The sequence below is a fragment of the Galeopterus variegatus genome, unplaced genomic scaffold (genome assembly GCF_000696425.1).
Source record: "Galeopterus variegatus unplaced genomic scaffold, G_variegatus-3.0.2 Scaffold354, whole genome shotgun sequence".
Lineage (NCBI taxonomy): Eukaryota > Metazoa > Chordata > Mammalia > Dermoptera > Cynocephalidae > Galeopterus > Galeopterus variegatus.
In genome coordinates this window covers 195,741-213,506 of record NW_007726465.1, presented here as the reverse complement: position 1 = coordinate 213,506, position 17,766 = coordinate 195,741, and the positions used below count along the sequence as shown (strand labels likewise).

Below are 17,766 nucleotides of genomic sequence, written 5' to 3'. Positions count from 1 at the left end.
GAGCGGGAACTGGTCTGTATGTGGGATCCGAACCCTCGGCGGGAGCGCCGCCGCGCTCCCAAGTGGCGCACTGTAGCAGTGCGCCACCAGGCCGGCCCCTGTCTGATATTTTCTTACAATTAGATTGAGGTATGAATTTGGGGAAAGGATACCACAGTGGTGTGTCCTTCTCAATGCATTACTTCAAGAGTACATGATGTGGATATGTTATTTATTACTGGTGTTGTTAAACTGGATCACTTGGTAAGGGTAGTGTCCAACAGATTTCTTCACCTTAAAGTTACAACTTTTCCAAGTATCCTGTTTCTCCTTAATTTTTTGCCCACTAATCTGAACATTCATTGGTAGCCTTATATTTGTAACTTCTAGAATTCTTATTCTCTGAATGTTTCTTATTAAAAATAACAATAGGCTGACCAGTTAAATCAGTTGGTTAGAGTGTGGTGTTGTAACACCAAGGCAAGGGTTTGGATTCCCATACTGGCCAGGCACCAAAAATAACAATAACAATAATAATAATAATAATGATGATAATAATAATATTCTGTTTGTATTCATGCATACAGTATCATCTCATCTCTCTGAAGTTATCAGGGGTGTTTTTTGCTTTTTGTTTTTTGTTTTTTGGGTTTTTTTTCTTCTTTTCTTCTGCATTGTTTCTTTCTCTAACTTCTTTTTCCTATTTGTTTTGGTCTCTCTCTTTCATGGTAAGGCTTTCCAAAAAATGATTGATAGTCCTTGGCTGTCCATTCATAGTTAACTGTTAGGCAAGACACTGAAAACCTTTTTGGATGCTCTGCATGGGCTGAGCTTGTTGATGAAAGGATTTCACTGTAGGGTGACCACACATAAGCCTCCAAATGTCAGTATCTATAGATCTTTTTTCCTGAACTGGTCAGTTTCTCTACAAAGGAATATTTTTATTACCTGCCTAGGGAAGTATAATCTTGGCTGCTGTTGTCCTAGAAGGGGTGGGGGACAGTGTGAGCTTCTAGCTAATCCCCACCTTCAGTTCCATACTGACCACTGCTTTGCCTTGTAATCTCACATCAAGATTCTCTCGGGTTCAACTTTTCCCAGGATTAATCCTCCAGTTTTTGTCAGAGAGGGAGAGGGGCAGTTGCCCACCTTCACAAGCCAGGGCTAGTGATGGAGGTGGGTTGTGGAGGAGGGAGGAAGTCTAACTCACAGTTTTCAAGGCTGCTGTTTAATCTCTACCCACAGAGGTAAATAAATGGTGCTTCCCGTTGATGAGTTTTTTAGAACTCTGTGATATGATTTCATTCTTGCTGGCCTTTCCCCCGGTAAGCATTTAAATTTGGATTCTACACTCCTCAAAGTTTATCAGCCTTCCATCTTCAAGTTTTTACAAACTGCTACGTTCAATCAGAAACCCCTTACTGTTTTTTTTTTGGGGGGCGTGGTCAAAGAATAATCTAAATATCAATCAGGTATAAAATTCTATGAAACAAATCCCTCATCCAGAATAATTCTAAATAATTTATGTAGATACTCCACCCTCAAAGAGGTAGAACATAACTCCCCACTCCTTCAGTGTGGGCTATATATACAGTGACTTCCTTCCAGAGTCTGGAAAGTTTCTTCTGAAGAATAACTTTACAGTGGAGACACCTGATAAACACTACCTCAGCCAGGTGAGCAAGGTCGACATCAATAGTCATAAATCATGTTGACAGTATGTACCCTTGATATGATGTGATAATGGCAATTTACCTCTGTGGTCTTCCTCTCAAAAACTCATAACCTTAGTCATGAGAAAAACATCTGATGAAATCCAATAGAGGGCCTCCTACAAAGTACCTGATCAGTTCTCCTCAAAACCATCAAGGTCATCAAAAACAAAGAGCGTGTGAGAAACTGTCACAGCAGAGAAGAACCTAAGGAGACATGATAACTAAGTAATGTGATATCCTGAATGAGATCCTGGGACAGAAAAAAAGACATTAAAAAAACTAGGAAATGTAAATAAAGTATGGGCTTTAATAACAATGTATCAATATTGATTTATTAATTGCAACAAACGTATGATACTAACATATTAATAATAGGGGATACTGGGTGCTGAGGTTATGGGAACTCTGTCGTCATAATTTTTCTGCAAAAATTATGTAAATCTGGACCGGCCCGGTGGCGCACTGGAGAGTGCGCCACTTGGGAGCGCAAAGGCGCTCCCACCGAGGGTTCGGATCCCATGTGGAGACCAGTTCCCGCTCACTGGCTGAGCGCGGTGCGGGCGCAACACCGAGGGTCGTGATTCCGTTGCCAGTCCCCGGTACGGGCGCAACACCGAGGGTTGCAATCCCGTTACCGGTCAGTAAAAAAGACAAAAAGGTAAAAAAAAAATTATGTAAATCTAAAACCGCCGTAAAAAATAGTTTATTAAAAATATTTCTGTGAAACCAATAAATACTGACAGCTGAATCTATTTACAAAGCAAACGGGTTTGGTTTGTGAATATGCAGGAATGAATGGGTTTGGGGGTTGATAGTGATATGGGCAATATTGGGATTCATCTCAAAATTCAGTTTAGGAGTCCTAGAGAGCTCAACAAATTTGGCTGTGGTTGTTCATTCAGACACAGCGTGATAAACCATACTGAATCAACTTAGCCCCCCTATGGCTGAGGAATGCAGAAGACCCTTCCTTCAGAGGGCTTTTAGTCAATGAAGACACTTAATTATACACACACACACACACACACAAAGTTAGTGATTATAGCATCTGCCTTGGGTAACTGCTTTCCCTATGACCCCCCTCCCATTCAAGCCTAAGTGTTGGGTCTCCATCCTCTTGATGGGACCAGAAGTGATACTATCTGGCCAACTACATTCTCACTGCTAGGGATTAATATTTCTGTTAGGAGATTGGACTGGAAACTAATGTAGCCACCTTGATTCCTACTGGTCTTCTGGTTTCCTAGTCCTGGTTCCTCATGAGGGCCAGCTGTGCTTTCTACCCTTGTGTTCCATTAGATATTCACTTATTACTGATTCAAAACAAGTAATTTCTTTTTACCTCTGTTATCTTAAATAAGTTTCTGTATCTTACTCTATGAAAATAATAATCTGTAGGTGTTTTTACATGAGGAATATTTCTTCTTTCCAAAGATACTGAGACTAGGCATGGAATTAAAAACTGAGTTTCTGCCCTATGGGAGCTTAGGCTCCTTTCGCACTTGGAAAGGCAGAACACTTATAAGGACATTTTCAAGGCAGGCGTTTAAGGTCAGGTAAGTTATAGAGACCATAACAGTTAGGGTATGTGGGTTTCAGAAACCCAATTTGAACTAGCTTAGGAGTAAAAGCTAATTTATTGGCTCACATGAAAGGTGGGTGATACAGGGGTTAGGGTAAGAGCTAGAGAAAAATCCAAAATGAAAAAAAAAAGATACAGAAGAGAAAAAGGGGGTCAGATTGGGAGTCTTGGAAAGCTCATTTTCCTGTGCTATTCATGGCTTAGTCTCTCCCAGTTCTCTATTTGTCCCTGATTCGATTTCTTAGGTAACTAAATCAGAGTGGGCAGGTTTGTGAGAAAATTTGTTTATTGTTCTGTAAGGTAATCCCACCCCCATTTCTGAAAAACTAGAAAAAGTAGAAAAAAGAACAAAACTGGAATAAAGATCCCCAAAATAAGCTTCTTTAAGAAAAATAAAATTCAAGCATCTGGGTTTTTTTTTTTTTTTTTTTTTTTGAGACTGGCCGCCCCCCGCTCAGCCAGTGAGCGCACCGGTCGTCCCTATATAGGATCCGAACCCACGGCAGGAGCGCTGCTGTGCTCCCAGCGCTGCACTCTCCCGAGTGCGCCACGGGCTCGGCCCAGGGTTTGTTGTTTTTTTTGTTTTGTTTTGTTTTGTTTAATTCTCTTTCCAGGTCAATGTGGTTCTAAAGTTAACATCAGTGTTTTAGTCACAGAGATTAGAACCAGGAGCAGACCAGAGTAAACTGCCTTGGCACTTATGGATCAAAAGTGCCATTTATTACATTTGTAACAAACAGATTTTGTATTTGCATTAGGTTGTACTTTCTCCAATGAACTTGAATCATCTTTTCATGATATAGCAATTTCAAAAGCTGGAAATGACAGTTCTCAAATCTTACGCTACACACATGAAGCATAAGATTTCCATTTCTCAGATTTCCACATGATTCGTAGAGATCAGAAGCCACTAAGGTCAAGAAAACCAATTAACAGCTCTCTGCTCTCTCTGCTTCCATTATCTTGCGATGTGAGACCCTTGGGTCACTGTCACCACCACCAGATGGATTTTGGACTTCCCAGCCTCAGAAATTGTAAGCAATAAATTTTGTTTTTCTTTTAAAAAGAGAAAAGAAAACCAATTAACAATTACTTCTCACTAAAAACTACATATTTACATATACAGTTCGAGGTTAAATCTTATCCAGGATCCTAGATTGGTAAAATTATGCAAGGACTTCTCATCTGAGCGACTTAAGGTTTTTACCGATTGTCCTCAATTTTCTATCCTTTACAGGCTACGTCTTATCAAAAGTTGTTTCTAGCAACACAGTACAAATCTAAATTTCATTAACTGGCTTCAAGAAACTGTTTTGCAAGGGATTTGAGGGTCATTTCAAACCAGTTGTTTCTACTGAGCTGGGCTTAAACCCTGGCTTTCCTCTTAGCAGCGCTATGGCCTCAGGCAAGTCAGATGCTCTCTGAGCCACTGGCAAAATTTGGAAATCCCCATCTACTTTGGAAGGACACTGTAAGAGTAAGGACTAGAAATGTCTGTAAACTACCAAAGACACTGCATGGCACATGGCAGATGTCACATAAATTGATAGATAGTATTACAACTGCATCCTTATGCTTCACCTGAAAAGCAACTCTAGGTTTCCCTTATGCTTCATAAGAATTTAGCTTTTAAAATGCTGGTATATATGTGATTGAGTGGGCTTTGATATACATAGTATAGATCTCTATTTAGCTAATTAGTATAAGATTTATGCTATCAATTACCAGCAATTTAATAGATTGTGTGGTATTTCTTACCTTAAATTTATATAATAGGAATCACAATCTTCTACCTTAAGTTTTCATGAATCAACCAGGATTTGTCAAGCACTTACCAAATACTCAGCATCAGCAAGAGTGCTGTGATAATGAATTCTTATTAGTATAGAAGATTAAATACTAGATTCAAATGCAGGTAATAAGGAATGGGTCTACCTTTCCTGTTAGTAATCCTTAATTCCTGTGATAGTGTAATAACCAAGCCCTAATGAACAATCTCTCATCAATAATCTGATTTAATGTTAGTAATGTTAGAAGGCTATCACTATGTCTTAAAGGTTATTATAAAAATGTTTTATTTCCCTTGTTTTATTAACAGTCACTAGAACTTCAATCTCAGTGTTTAATTTTCCCCAACAGTTTAGCTATTTCCAAGAAAAACAATCACTTGAAGACTGGCATTGTAAATAAGAAAACATTATTACTTCGTATTGGCTTCTCTTTACCAGATGGTTTCAGTAAAAACAGAACCCAGACCTGTCTACCTGGTTCCCACTTCATATACTTTATACAGGAAAAACCTTGATTTTTCATCTCATGATTATCAAATGAGCAACTCACTTCCAGCAAAGAGCACTGGCACGAATCCTGAAGAACAGAACTCCCCATCAAGTTACACCAAACACAACATTAGCACAGATACAGGTGAGTTTTGTGCTTCTCAAATTCTTTTCTTCCAGAATACCTGAGGATTACAGAGCCAACACTTCCACTTTAAAAAAAAAAAATTTTTTTTTTAAATAACTGTAGTTAGGGCAAGAAAAGGAAAACAGTATCTTTATTGTGTGTAATTCTAACAAACATTCACTGTGTGCACATTCCAGCAGAAAGAGACAAAGATCTTTGTTCAAAATATGCTGAAATAAAATAGGTAAACAAACTCCATTATTGAATACACAAAAGGAATGTTAATATTACTCATTCGGTTCAAGGTGATGTAAAAAGAAAGGAAGTTAAATAATCAAAGTAATGTTTTGCCCAAATAGCAAATGTAGGACATAGGCGGGGGACAAAGAGCAACTACTAAAACTCATGAGTAAGATGCTTGATATAGGGTAGGTCATTTGACAAGCACCTCTCTGCCTTTTTGCAACCTCCTTCCTAGATCACCCCCACAAATTCCAAACCCGGCTCTTTCAGAGCACAACAGCCAAATGTGACTAAACTCCCCTTTACTTTTGTGATATCTGGCAACGGAATAAGATGGTTAAAAAAATTGATTTCTTGTTGAGGCAGGACATGTCTGAATCCATTTCTCCTAGGGTAGGAGGTAATGAACGTTAATGATCTACATGTCAATCTCCTAAAATGGAATCTAACCAGATAGATATCACTTGAGATTTTAAGCACGAGATGCCATAGGTAATGATACACCTGGCCTGTAAGGTATTTCTCATTGCTCCACATGAGAACTAAATGAGTACAAACTCAACAATGTTATTTCACAACATATGCATTAATGACAACAGCTAAAAGAAATTTACAGGCTCAAATTATAGGTTCCAAACGATTTTTGTTTCTGCTTGGGTCACATGAGGAGATCTACACAATGTAAACTTTGTCCCCACCACTTTTGTATCTTTACAAATGTAGAAGTCATCTGGAAACCAAAAACAATTGCTGTGGGTCAAGGCCTAGGAAATTCTGGACAGCGGGCACTAACACTCGGTATTGGTGGCACTAAATTTCTCTCCCCTCTTCCCTGTGTTCACCAGCCATTATGTGCAGTGTATGGTGTGCAGTAGAAGCTAGTCTTCCTCAAGAATAAACAACCAAACACCCCAGAGACCAGCTCCTGGGGGCACTGCCAGCCAACAGGGACTGGCTCCATTGCTCTCCAGAGGTTTTTTCACCACTTACCAATGTCAAGACTGTTTTGAGAAATCAAGTCTACTTCTTAAACAAAAGTCCTTTTTGATGGATTTGGCTAGCGTACTGTGTTACTTTATTGTTTAGAAAAAACCTCTGCAAACTCTCACACAAGCACTACCTTTCACCTGGCTGTTTATGTAGGCAGCAGAATAATATGTAGGCAGCAGAATAATAATAAATGGACCCAAAAGTGGTTTTTATAGTACAAAGTGACATCACATTAGCAGTAGTTCAAAAGAAGCCCTGAGTACTAGATGAATTTCATGGGTGGTAGAGACAAAGTCTGAAAAGTGTTTCTCTCTGGCTTTCAGTAAAAACAAATCCAGGTACAAACAGGAAAAGAAAACCAATATGAAATAGAAAATCATACCTTTTGCATTGGTGTTTACCCTAAAAATATCAAAAATACCAGTTTTACTTAAGACTGTAGTTCTTTAACATTTCTTATAAACCAGATGTTTTTTATTCAGTTTTGGAGACTGCCAACACACTTTCAAAATTGATCCAAGTTATCTTCTGGCTTAGTTTTAGCTTGAATGTTCCTTTTCCAGCTTCTCAATACTCCTTTGTTCTTTACCTCTATCCCAATGTATTCCACGTAATCATGCAACTTATTACAGTAATTATATACCAATCCTTATTCAAGGCAACACTTCCTTGCCTTTAAGTGAAGGAGCTTTAAGTCAGACCACTTTTGTTACATGATAGCCAAAGATTTTTCTCAATAAATTGTCTTAAAGTGGCATCTTGTAATACATACATTTTCTAAAGATTTGACTAAACCCATATTCCTGATATATAAAAGTCCGCCAGAAATCTGCTAAAATTACTCCAAAGTATCATGCCCAAGTGTGCAAGTACAAGGTTAATATTATTTTGATGAATTATGAATTCATTCAACTGCAAAATCACAGGATACAAGACCTGGGTTGAACTTTTTCTTAAATAGTTTGCATGAGCAGACATTGGTCTGCTGGACAGTTTTCCTGTCTCGTCAAGTCCCTGGCAAGCTCAAAAGGAGGGAGGAGATTCTGAGCAGCGTCTGTGGTCCTTGTTGAACCAAGCTGCTCCCTGCTGGATATGACAATGGGGCAGAAGCAGACTGGTAATCTTCAAAGGATGGGGAGAAAAATAACCAGAGATGCTGGCAGAGAACAGCCAGTGTACTATCTCCTCAGGGGCATCCATGGGGAAAAGTCTAATATGCCAAGGAAATCCCTGAACCAGTAAGAAATAGTAACATAATTTTAATAATAACCTTGTCAATGAAACACACATCAAAGAAAAAAACTACCAGTTTTTTTTTTTTATTCTCAATGGAAAAACAACAGAACAAAACCACAACTTGGAGCCATGGAGGTAAAATACAGATGAAATGGAAAACAGTCTCTTGTCATGATTTCCCACCTTCAAATGCCATTTTATATGGAAGTTATTTCACTGGGGCAATCAGAAGATCAAATTGGAGTCTTTTACTTTTGTAAAACGGGGAATCAAGAATTTACTAATCAATAAACAAAAATCCCTGGTAAAGCTCTACAGACATAATTATACATTTATATTTTACCAGTAAAAGATAGTTAGGGGGAAAAAGAGAAATGGCTAGAAACCGGTACCAAACCAGCATGAAAGCATTGATGCTTTTTCTAAAACTCTTGTCCTAAAGTAGTGTTTTTCAATATTTTTCAAAAGAAAGATTATGCTGAATTCACCAGAGTTCTATCATCCCAATTCATCCCTCCCTTTCCTGGTCTCTTCTCATCCCCAAGAAGTAAAAGGGGAGCATAGTTTTGTCCAGCACCACTTGGGAGGAGGTACCTGCTACCCTCGTGTGGGAGGGAGGACATGATCACACAGTCCTTTCTAGTTTTCACAAATATAAACAAGGAATAAGGTCACTTGGCAGTTGTGTTTTAAGTAACAGGTGTGTACCTTTACTTCATGAATTAAACCCTTTACAATAAATAGAAATCAGAATTTTAAAGTAATATTTACTTAAAAGAAAAATGGAAAACGAAAAGCTTTCAGAACTAGAGTGCTGCCCTATTAAGAATGTCTATTGTGCATTCATGTATTGGAAAGCAGGCAGTTTTACCAAAGAGCAATGTCACTTCAACATATGAACTGCAATTACTCAGTAAATTTTGAAATGTAAGGGTACTCGTGGAAACCAGCAAAGAGAGAGGATATTGGCAAGGACACAGAACAGTGAGTAGGTAGGTGCTTTGGGAGTAAGGCTCTCAGAGATGAAGGACACTAGTTCCAGATCTGAGGTGGATGTCTGGCCAACCACCTTGGCTCCAAGGGGGAAGAATACAACTGGCAGGATTCAAGGAGAGGGTGCTGCTTCAGCCCCCAAGCAAGTCTCTAGTTTTCACTCCCAAGTGGATGTTCTCTCCAGGCTTCAACAAGACCTCCTCAAGAGGATTTGCTTTCTGACTTGTAGTAGCGATACAGGAAACCTAAGAGAATAGCACCTATGATGGGGAAAATCCAATATGTCCAGCAACTAGAAGGATGGAGAAAAAGCAATAAAGTTGTGAATATTTTATACCAAACATTCAGTATCTTTCAGCATTCACATATTAGTATTTACATTAGCAAGGAGTTTTCATGTACTTTGGGTAATTCAGCTGATTTTCTAGCACAGTAGTAGGAAAAAAGAATATTTGGATTGGAGTGACAATACTGAAAAGTAATTTTTTAAAAAGTTTAAAAATGGAAAGTATAGCATGATTTCAAAAAATATATACCCACACACTTCTATATGTCTTTCTCCAAAGACTTATAGTGGTTATTTCCAGTTATGTGATTAAGAATAGTTTAAATTTTTCTTTTTTGTGCTTTTGTTTTTCACATATTCTATAATTAACATTTTTAAACAGGAAAAATCATTATATATGTATAGACATATATACCTATCCCATTATAAATTTGAAAGTAATAATATCTAATACAACTATCAGCAGTATTCTACCTGCTTCACATGTACTTTTAAAATTTAATCCTGACATGGGCCGGCCCGGTGGCGCACTGCTACAGTGCGCCGCTTGGGAGTGCGGCAGCGCTTCCGCCGAGGGTTCGGATCCCACATGCAGACCGGTTCCCGCTCACTGGCTGAGTGAGGTGCGGGTGCAACACTGAGGGTTGCGATCCTGTTGCCGGTCCCGGTCCGGTACGGGCGCGACACTGAGGGTTGCGATCCATTGCCGGACACGAAAAATAGACAAAAAGGAAAAAAAAAAAAATTTAATCCTCACAACCCTATGAAATAGGTACTACTATTATTCTCATCTCATACACAGGAAATACAAGCTTTGCAACTCAAATCACAAAGCTAGTAAGGGAGTCTGGTAGTCTGATTCCAAATCCATCCTCTTAATTTCTAGTTAAGTGTGGACACATACACACACAAAGAATGTACTGGTAATACAAATAATTAAGCAAATGACAGTCGGCTTAAACAGTACTGCAAGAGACTTTCCTTAGGAGTTTCAGAACAGGAATCATTCTTCTTAAAATAATTCTTCTTTAATAGAGCTTATTAGCTCTGTTAGTTTTAAAGTGTATTTCTTCCTTGATCCAAATGACCTGGCTGCCCCTCTACTTAAGACATATGCAGTCTTGGTATTAAAATGTTTCAAAGCCAATAAAACCAGCTGAGTTTCATATAATTAAAATGATCTCTTTGCCTAAACATGCCTAGCACTCTGTACACTTAAGTATAGCAAAAAGCTACCCTGGACAAGTTTAGAATGTCAGCTGGGTAGCATTGTTTAAAAAAACCAAGCACAATGGCATGTATAACAGCAATGTGGCTGATGGGAACTTTGAAGTAATCTCCCCATAAGAGTAATGAATTTAGACTTCTTTAAAAGCAATCACAAAAGACTAGAGTCCAATGGTAGGATCCCTGAGAAAGCAATGAAGAAGAAAGTTTTTCAGTACAAAAGACTGAGAATGGTTGACCATCAATCCTCATCTAATCTTTCCTAATACTTAACTGCCACTGAGGAGAGAAACAGGAAATGCATTTATACTGCACCAAAGGAGATTTAGGTTCAACAATAACTTCCTGCCATAAGACAGAATTTTCTTCTTGGAGATTCACCCAGGTTACTGCATGTATTTATTGCACATAGTTGTGATTCATTTATTTTCATTGCTTTGTAGAATACTACTGTATAAACATACCAGAATTTATTCATTTATTTTATTAATAAATGAATATTTGGGTTGTTTCCAATGTTTGAATATCTTGAATAATGCTGCTATAAACCTTCTTGTACGTACTTCCTTGTATACTTCCACAAACACTTCTATTGAGTATATCCCTGGAAATGGTATTGCTGGGTCAAAAGTTACTCATATATCACATTTAGTAGATAATGCCAAATTGTTTTCCAAAGCGACTGTACCCATTTACATTCCCCTAAAAATGCTTAAGAACCTTGGTGATCCACTTACTAACCAATTCTTCTTATTTTCAGAATTAATTTTTTCCAATCTGGTAGGTGTGAAATGTACCTATGATTTTAACTGGTATCTCTCTAATGATGAATGAGATCAAACCTTTTTTCCATATGTTTGTATTTATGTTTCATTTTCTATAAAGTGCTGAAGTCTTTTTCTCATATTGCTACTGAGTTATTTTTTAAAAATTAATTTGTAGGAATTATTTACGTGTTCTGCATAATTTTTAATCAGTTTTATGTACAGCTTAAGTCTGTCGCAAGTTTGTGACCTCACATTCTTAATGCAGCCTTTGGCTGAGCAATAGTCCTTAATATTAAAGAAACAGAATTTACTAATAGTTTGTACTTTTTAATACTCTATTCATTACCTCAAATAAAAGACTTAATATTTTATAGGGGGAAAAAAAAGACACATTTTCTTTCTCTGAAATACTTTGAGATATTCAAGACAGATAGATAGCTGCAGATAATCTCTCTGACAATTTTTTACAAGCCAAGAATTTCAGTCATATTGAGTAGAGACACATAAGGGATTATAATTTATACCTTTCAGAGCAACTACTACTGTATTACTAATATTACTGCAAAGGATACATTGTAAGCAAACCTTTGGGAAAACCCAGATTCCTAAATATGACTATAATAATTTTTTTCTTACATAAGATGAAATAATAGTACCTACCTTACAGAGTGGTTGTGAGGATTAAATGAGACTAAGTTTTCAGTGGAAGTCATGTAGCTAGAGAGACTGGGGGCTTGACTTAATAGTAGTTACTTGTCCGGGCACACTGACTGGCCTTGTAATGAGTGTGATTCCAATTTATGTCACAACAAGATTTAGAAATTACTTAAGGCATGAACCTTTTAGATTATTCAAAATGGTTAAAACTATAAAAACTTAATTTTGCTAATGTCAAGGAACTATTGAATTTGCAGTAATTTTGGCCAAAAAAGAATGAGCTGTCAAACCGTACTCTTATATTATACATGTATATTCATAGAAGAATCTCTACCCAGACACTATGTAGAACATAAGGAAGTCTGTTAAAGAGATACTAACCTTTTGTATGTATTATTTTTCGAAGGGTCCTGAAGAAGACACATATTCAAAAATAACAAACAAAAAGAAAGAAGATTAACACAATGCATATAAATCTTCTTGAACATATAAACTCTGTAGCTGATAATAGAACTTCCATCTTTCAAGCATTTTGATGTTTACAAATCTATAAGCAATTTTATTTCTGATAACATACTCATACTCCCTAGTATTAGAAGGACCACTAATGAAAGCATAGAAATGAAATAAACTTTTTTAGATGTAAAAAATACTAATGATACAAACCCTACTGAAATGGACTAATTTAGAGTCACAATGATATACCTGCTTCAGCTAGGCTTGCCTGTGGCAGTAGCTAAAATCACATTTTCTGAAAACATTTTAAAAACCCAAGAAACTCTTGTTTTGTAACATATAGATCACCTGTGAAATGCTCTAGATCATGCAGATGATTGCTTTTTGGCTTATGGAAATGAACTGGTTTACTTTTTGAAATCATAATGATTATGTCTACAGACGTTAGGATTTATTTCACAATGAAAAGAGGAAGCAGAGAGCTAAGGGAAAGAAAATATCAAAAAATCTTAAACAAATTTTGACAATAAAAAGTACTTAAGTATCCACATACAACATAGATGAACCTTCAAAACATTATGCTAAGTGAAAGAAGCCAGCCACAAAAGACCACGTATTATACAAGTCCATTCATATGAAATGTCCAGAATAGCGATGGTGGGGAGGAGGAGTTGGGAGGAATATGGGAAATGATCACTAATGAATATGTGGTTTCTTTCTGGAGTGATGAAATTGTTCTAAAATTGACTGTCATTATGGTTGCACAGCTCTGTGAATATAGTAAAAATCATTGACTCGTACATTTTAAATAGGCGAATTGTATGATATGTGAATTATATCTCAAGAAAGCTATTATTAAGTTTTTTTTTACTCTAAGTAAATTATCAAATGAAGTTACTGATTCTATTAATTAGCTGTATAATACAAAAGGCCTGCTAACTTAGTGCCGGAAGACAATAACCCATTAACAGGTTGCTGCTGCCCAAAATACCATCTTTGCCAATATGTAGAAGTATGCCAGAGTATGAAAACAGAATATTAACTCTCCTTAACCACAATTTTCAATAATCTCCAAGAATTTCTAGAAACCCTACATATTGGCCCAGATACACTTCAGAGCAGTCCATGAAGGGAGTTTTAATTTAATATATCCAAAACACTATCATGCAAGTGAATACATGCCCCAAACCTGAAAGAAATCAGCCTAGAGGCAAGTAAAACTTCTCATAAAAGGATAGATAAACCATATTAATATATATGTTAACATATATATAAAACACTTTATATATATGTATACATAACGTACTTCTTTGAGGCCCTGATGATTATCATTATCTGGGACTTCTTTTTAAAAAAAAAAAAAGATGACTGGTAAGGGGATCTTAACCCTTGACTTGGTGTTGTCAGCACCATGCTTTCCCAAGTAAGCTAACCGGCCATCCCTATATAGGGATCCAAACCTGTGGCCTTGGTGTTATCAGTACCACACTCTCCCAAGTGAACCACAGGCCGGCCCATTATCTGGGACATTTTTGCTAGAACAGTATCAATTGGGCTAATTAAAACATGTTACAGATTTGGGAGGTAGTAGTGGTGTGTGCATCAAATTAATTTATAATGATGCCTTTTAAAATATTCCACTATAGTAGCCAAGAAATAAATTCCATCAAGAAAATGTCCATGGTCTTTTACGCTTTACCTACATATATACCAATGATCCAATGATTTATAGAATAAAAAAAAGTAGTTACTATTTTTTTGAAAACTGGAATAATTTGAAAGCCTTATATGAGAACATCACAGAGTAATACATGTATTATAATGCATAATATATAATTACATTAAGTCACGTAGTTCATATAAATAGATTCTCTAGATTTCCAAGCTTTTAGTCTCTCCTACAACCAAAAGCCCTGTACATATGCTAACTAGAATGAGCCTTAGACAATGCAATAAGCAACTGAGAGAAGAAGAAAGAGAAAGAGAAAACAGAGAACCAAGGCCATAATATGCTGAAATTATAAATGTCTCTAATAAACAATAGATAATTAAAAACATATAAGGATACTTCGAATAGTTTGTGGAAAAACATAATTAAAAGATAATATGAATTTTTTCATGAACTTTTCAAGGTACCCTCATATGTGATGTTTTTGAACTAAGTACCACAAAGTGCCTCTGATTTAAGATCAATCCAACCCTAGAGGCTAAAAAGACCAACTTGCCTAACACATTAGAGGAGAGAAGGGAAAGAAGCACACATTCCCTTTAGGATACCGACAGCCAAGTAAATGCCAAACTTCAGTGGCCCCACTTTTAATCAACTATAATGAAAGAGATGTTTAAAGCACAGCTTTTAGCAGCCAAGTCCCTCAGCCAAGTTTGGAAAGAAGCCAAATAAGTTATTTTTAAGTTTACAAAACTGAAAAGAAAAAAGTTTTATTAACACATAACCTTCCTTCATTTCTACCCTTCCTCTCTGCACAGTTCCCCAATCCTCCTTTCCATTCCAAAGCTCCGTGTTGAATCTAATAAACACTTAAGTGAAATTCCTACAGTTTATACCTGACTTTAATTTCTCCCTTTTGTTGTTGCAGCATATCTGGCTGGTTACGTTCATGCCCAGATTTTAATGCTCCCAACCTTTCACATGGAAAGAAATAATTGCAATACTATGATTTTAGTTACAAGAACAGATCAAATCCAAAGTTCTTCCAGCAGAAGCCCTACCATTAATTAATATGCCCCCTAATTAATATGCATGTTTCTTTATTCTCCAAGGAGTTTGGAATACACTTGCAAATAACAAAATTGCTCTAAGTCCACTCTGATTTCAGGTCAAAACTAATAGAAATTAATGTTTAAATTAAAACTGTTTCCTAAAGTTCAAGGTTCATTAAGGCTTTAATTCCATCATAAAACAAATAAGTAAATAAATATATTTATATACAGGTAAATACTAGAAATGGTTTTGTAGTGTAAAAGGACATATTTTCTAATACCTGAATAAACTTTTTCTAAAGCTGCTCAGAACTAAAATTATGTCTACTAACTTCAAGCTTAATGCTAAATCAGTTTCCTCATCTGTAAAATGAAAGGCTCAGATCAGACGAACTCGAATTCTAAAGTCATATTCAATTACCTCAACACAACTTTCTGAGCCAGGGGCATTTTATAGCAAAGCCTTGTAGAGAGAAGGAAAAGCCATTCTCTCATATCTAGGAAGATTGAAGGAGCACCACCAAATGTAGACTTTTCTCTCTTCCACCAGCTATACAGAGGAGTGTTTTCCCAGACATTCTTCTGAGAGGCAACGCACCATAAGTTCTGACCCGATTTGATATGGTTAAGAGAATCACAAAGAAATGTCACAATTGGCAACCACATGGGAAGGGATCTAGGGAGTCACTGGGGGTGGATTTCACTATGAACTCTGTTTATGAGAAAACATGAGAGAAGAGCACACACTTAGGAATGTGGTGTACTTTGTCATCAGGACATAAATGTAGGAAAGAATGAGCAAGTATTATGATTATGGTGCACAAAAACATACAGACAAGGCATTATAAGTATACCTTCAGCCTATGTAGTTTATATTTAGGCTCTCAAGGGCTTAAATAAAAGGCAAATATAAGGTATATAAGGAGCTTATGTTTTAATTCCAAAGTTGGATATTTGCTATTCTGAGAAGATTCCAAGTATTTTAAATTGGAGGAAGTGGATTTTAAGCCAAAGGACACCTTCAGAAGTTTGATGGGTATTTGGGTAGTCTGGTAGAGTTTTTGCAGCTTTTTATATAGAACACTTTGGTATCTATGTGGCCAGTAACTTACGAAAAACAATTTGGGAACTTCTGGCTTCAAACACTACTGGAAAGGATTTTCCCTTCCATAATACCATGAACTTTATAGCATGAGCTACCACTATATGAATTTTAGCATTAAGTTCATCTTAGCCCCTAAAAAGTCTGAGTACTGAAGGTACATTCAACATTTTATAGTCACAACTATGACATAGTCATGTAGTATGGATCTTGAGGACAGTTTTCTCATGAAGGTCCAGTGTACTAAAATATACAAGTCACTGAAAACCATTTCTTTCTGGATGAGAATACAGTTTAACAATTACTGCCTTGCTTAGCATAAATCCCTAGATTCAGCCCAAAAAATACATATAAAAAATATTTTCCTGTAGACAGGGCAAAATTCAAAGACAAAAATCACTCCCTAAAACAAATTTCTATACAACTCTCTTAAGAACCCATGGTGATAAGATATGTGACACATCACTGAGGAAAAAAAATTAAAACACTCACAGGATGATATCTGCTGGGACCAAAGAAGTGAAAAATTTGTTAAAATATCGGAGGGCTGATTTCAAAAGAATGTTACCTTGCCCTTCTGATCCTTTGTTTTGCAAAACTACACATCATTTCTCAACAGAGCTTTATCAGAAGACATTAATCCTTGAGATTCCCTCGGCAAAGGGTATTTTGTCTTTCAAGAGTGATTTTGTCATTACATTCTATGCTTTATTTAGAAAGATTATGTTACAAAAAGCAAATGTTAGACAAAAACAGAAAACAATGAAACAACCAGACAAAATCCTTTGGTAAACAGCAATCCCTGTTTGTCTAAAGGGCATCTTCATCCCCATTCAAAACTTTAATAAATTAGGTACAATCGACATATTAAATAATTCTTAAAAGTAAATTTTTAGGGCTGGCCAGTTAGCTCAGTTGGTTACAGCATGGTACTGATAACACCAAGGTCAAGGGTTTGGATCCCCGTACCAGCTAGCCGCCAAAAGAAAAGTAAATTTTGAGTTTAATGTAACGAACTAACTACATTACATAATTATAAACAATGTATTCTTTTTAGTTTCTCTCCCATAAAAGAGGAGGTAAACTACATGTATAATAAAAGTCAGTAGCATCTGGGAGAAAAAATGTATCTGCTTTTAAATGCAATTTATAGATTGCTTCTAACATATTTAGCATTTATGAGATTTCAAAAGTTAAACTTCTTAAGTTAAATAAAGTTTAAAAAACATGTTAAGTCTCTATGGAGATATTTGTTTCAACAAATAGATCAAATCCTGTTTCAGCAAATGCCATCACGTCAAAATTCTTGTCTATGGAATTCTAAATATCTAATTTAAAAGACTGGGGAAGATATTTATGAATTAATGAGGAATAGTGACAAAATTTTTTTTTCCCTTTTTTTTTTG

The 17,766-nt window shown here is 36.4% G+C and overlaps 1 protein-coding gene across 1 annotated transcript in view; it reads right to left on the bottom strand.

Moving 5' to 3' along the window:
• Positions 1–8,218: 8,218 nt before the first annotated feature.
• Positions 8,219–17,766, bottom strand: part of LOC103586587 (cytochrome b5 type B) — a 46,531-nt gene continuing 36,983 nt past the window's right edge. Inside the window, exons 4-5 of the mRNA XM_008567885.1 lie at positions 12,463–12,491; positions 8,219–9,436 (exon numbers count right to left, since the gene is read on the bottom strand). Coding sequence (XP_008566107.1) covers positions 9,346–9,436; positions 12,463–12,491 — 120 coding nt within the window. The 3' untranslated portion in view covers positions 8,219–9,345. The remainder of the gene's footprint in view (positions 9,437–12,462; positions 12,492–17,766) is intronic.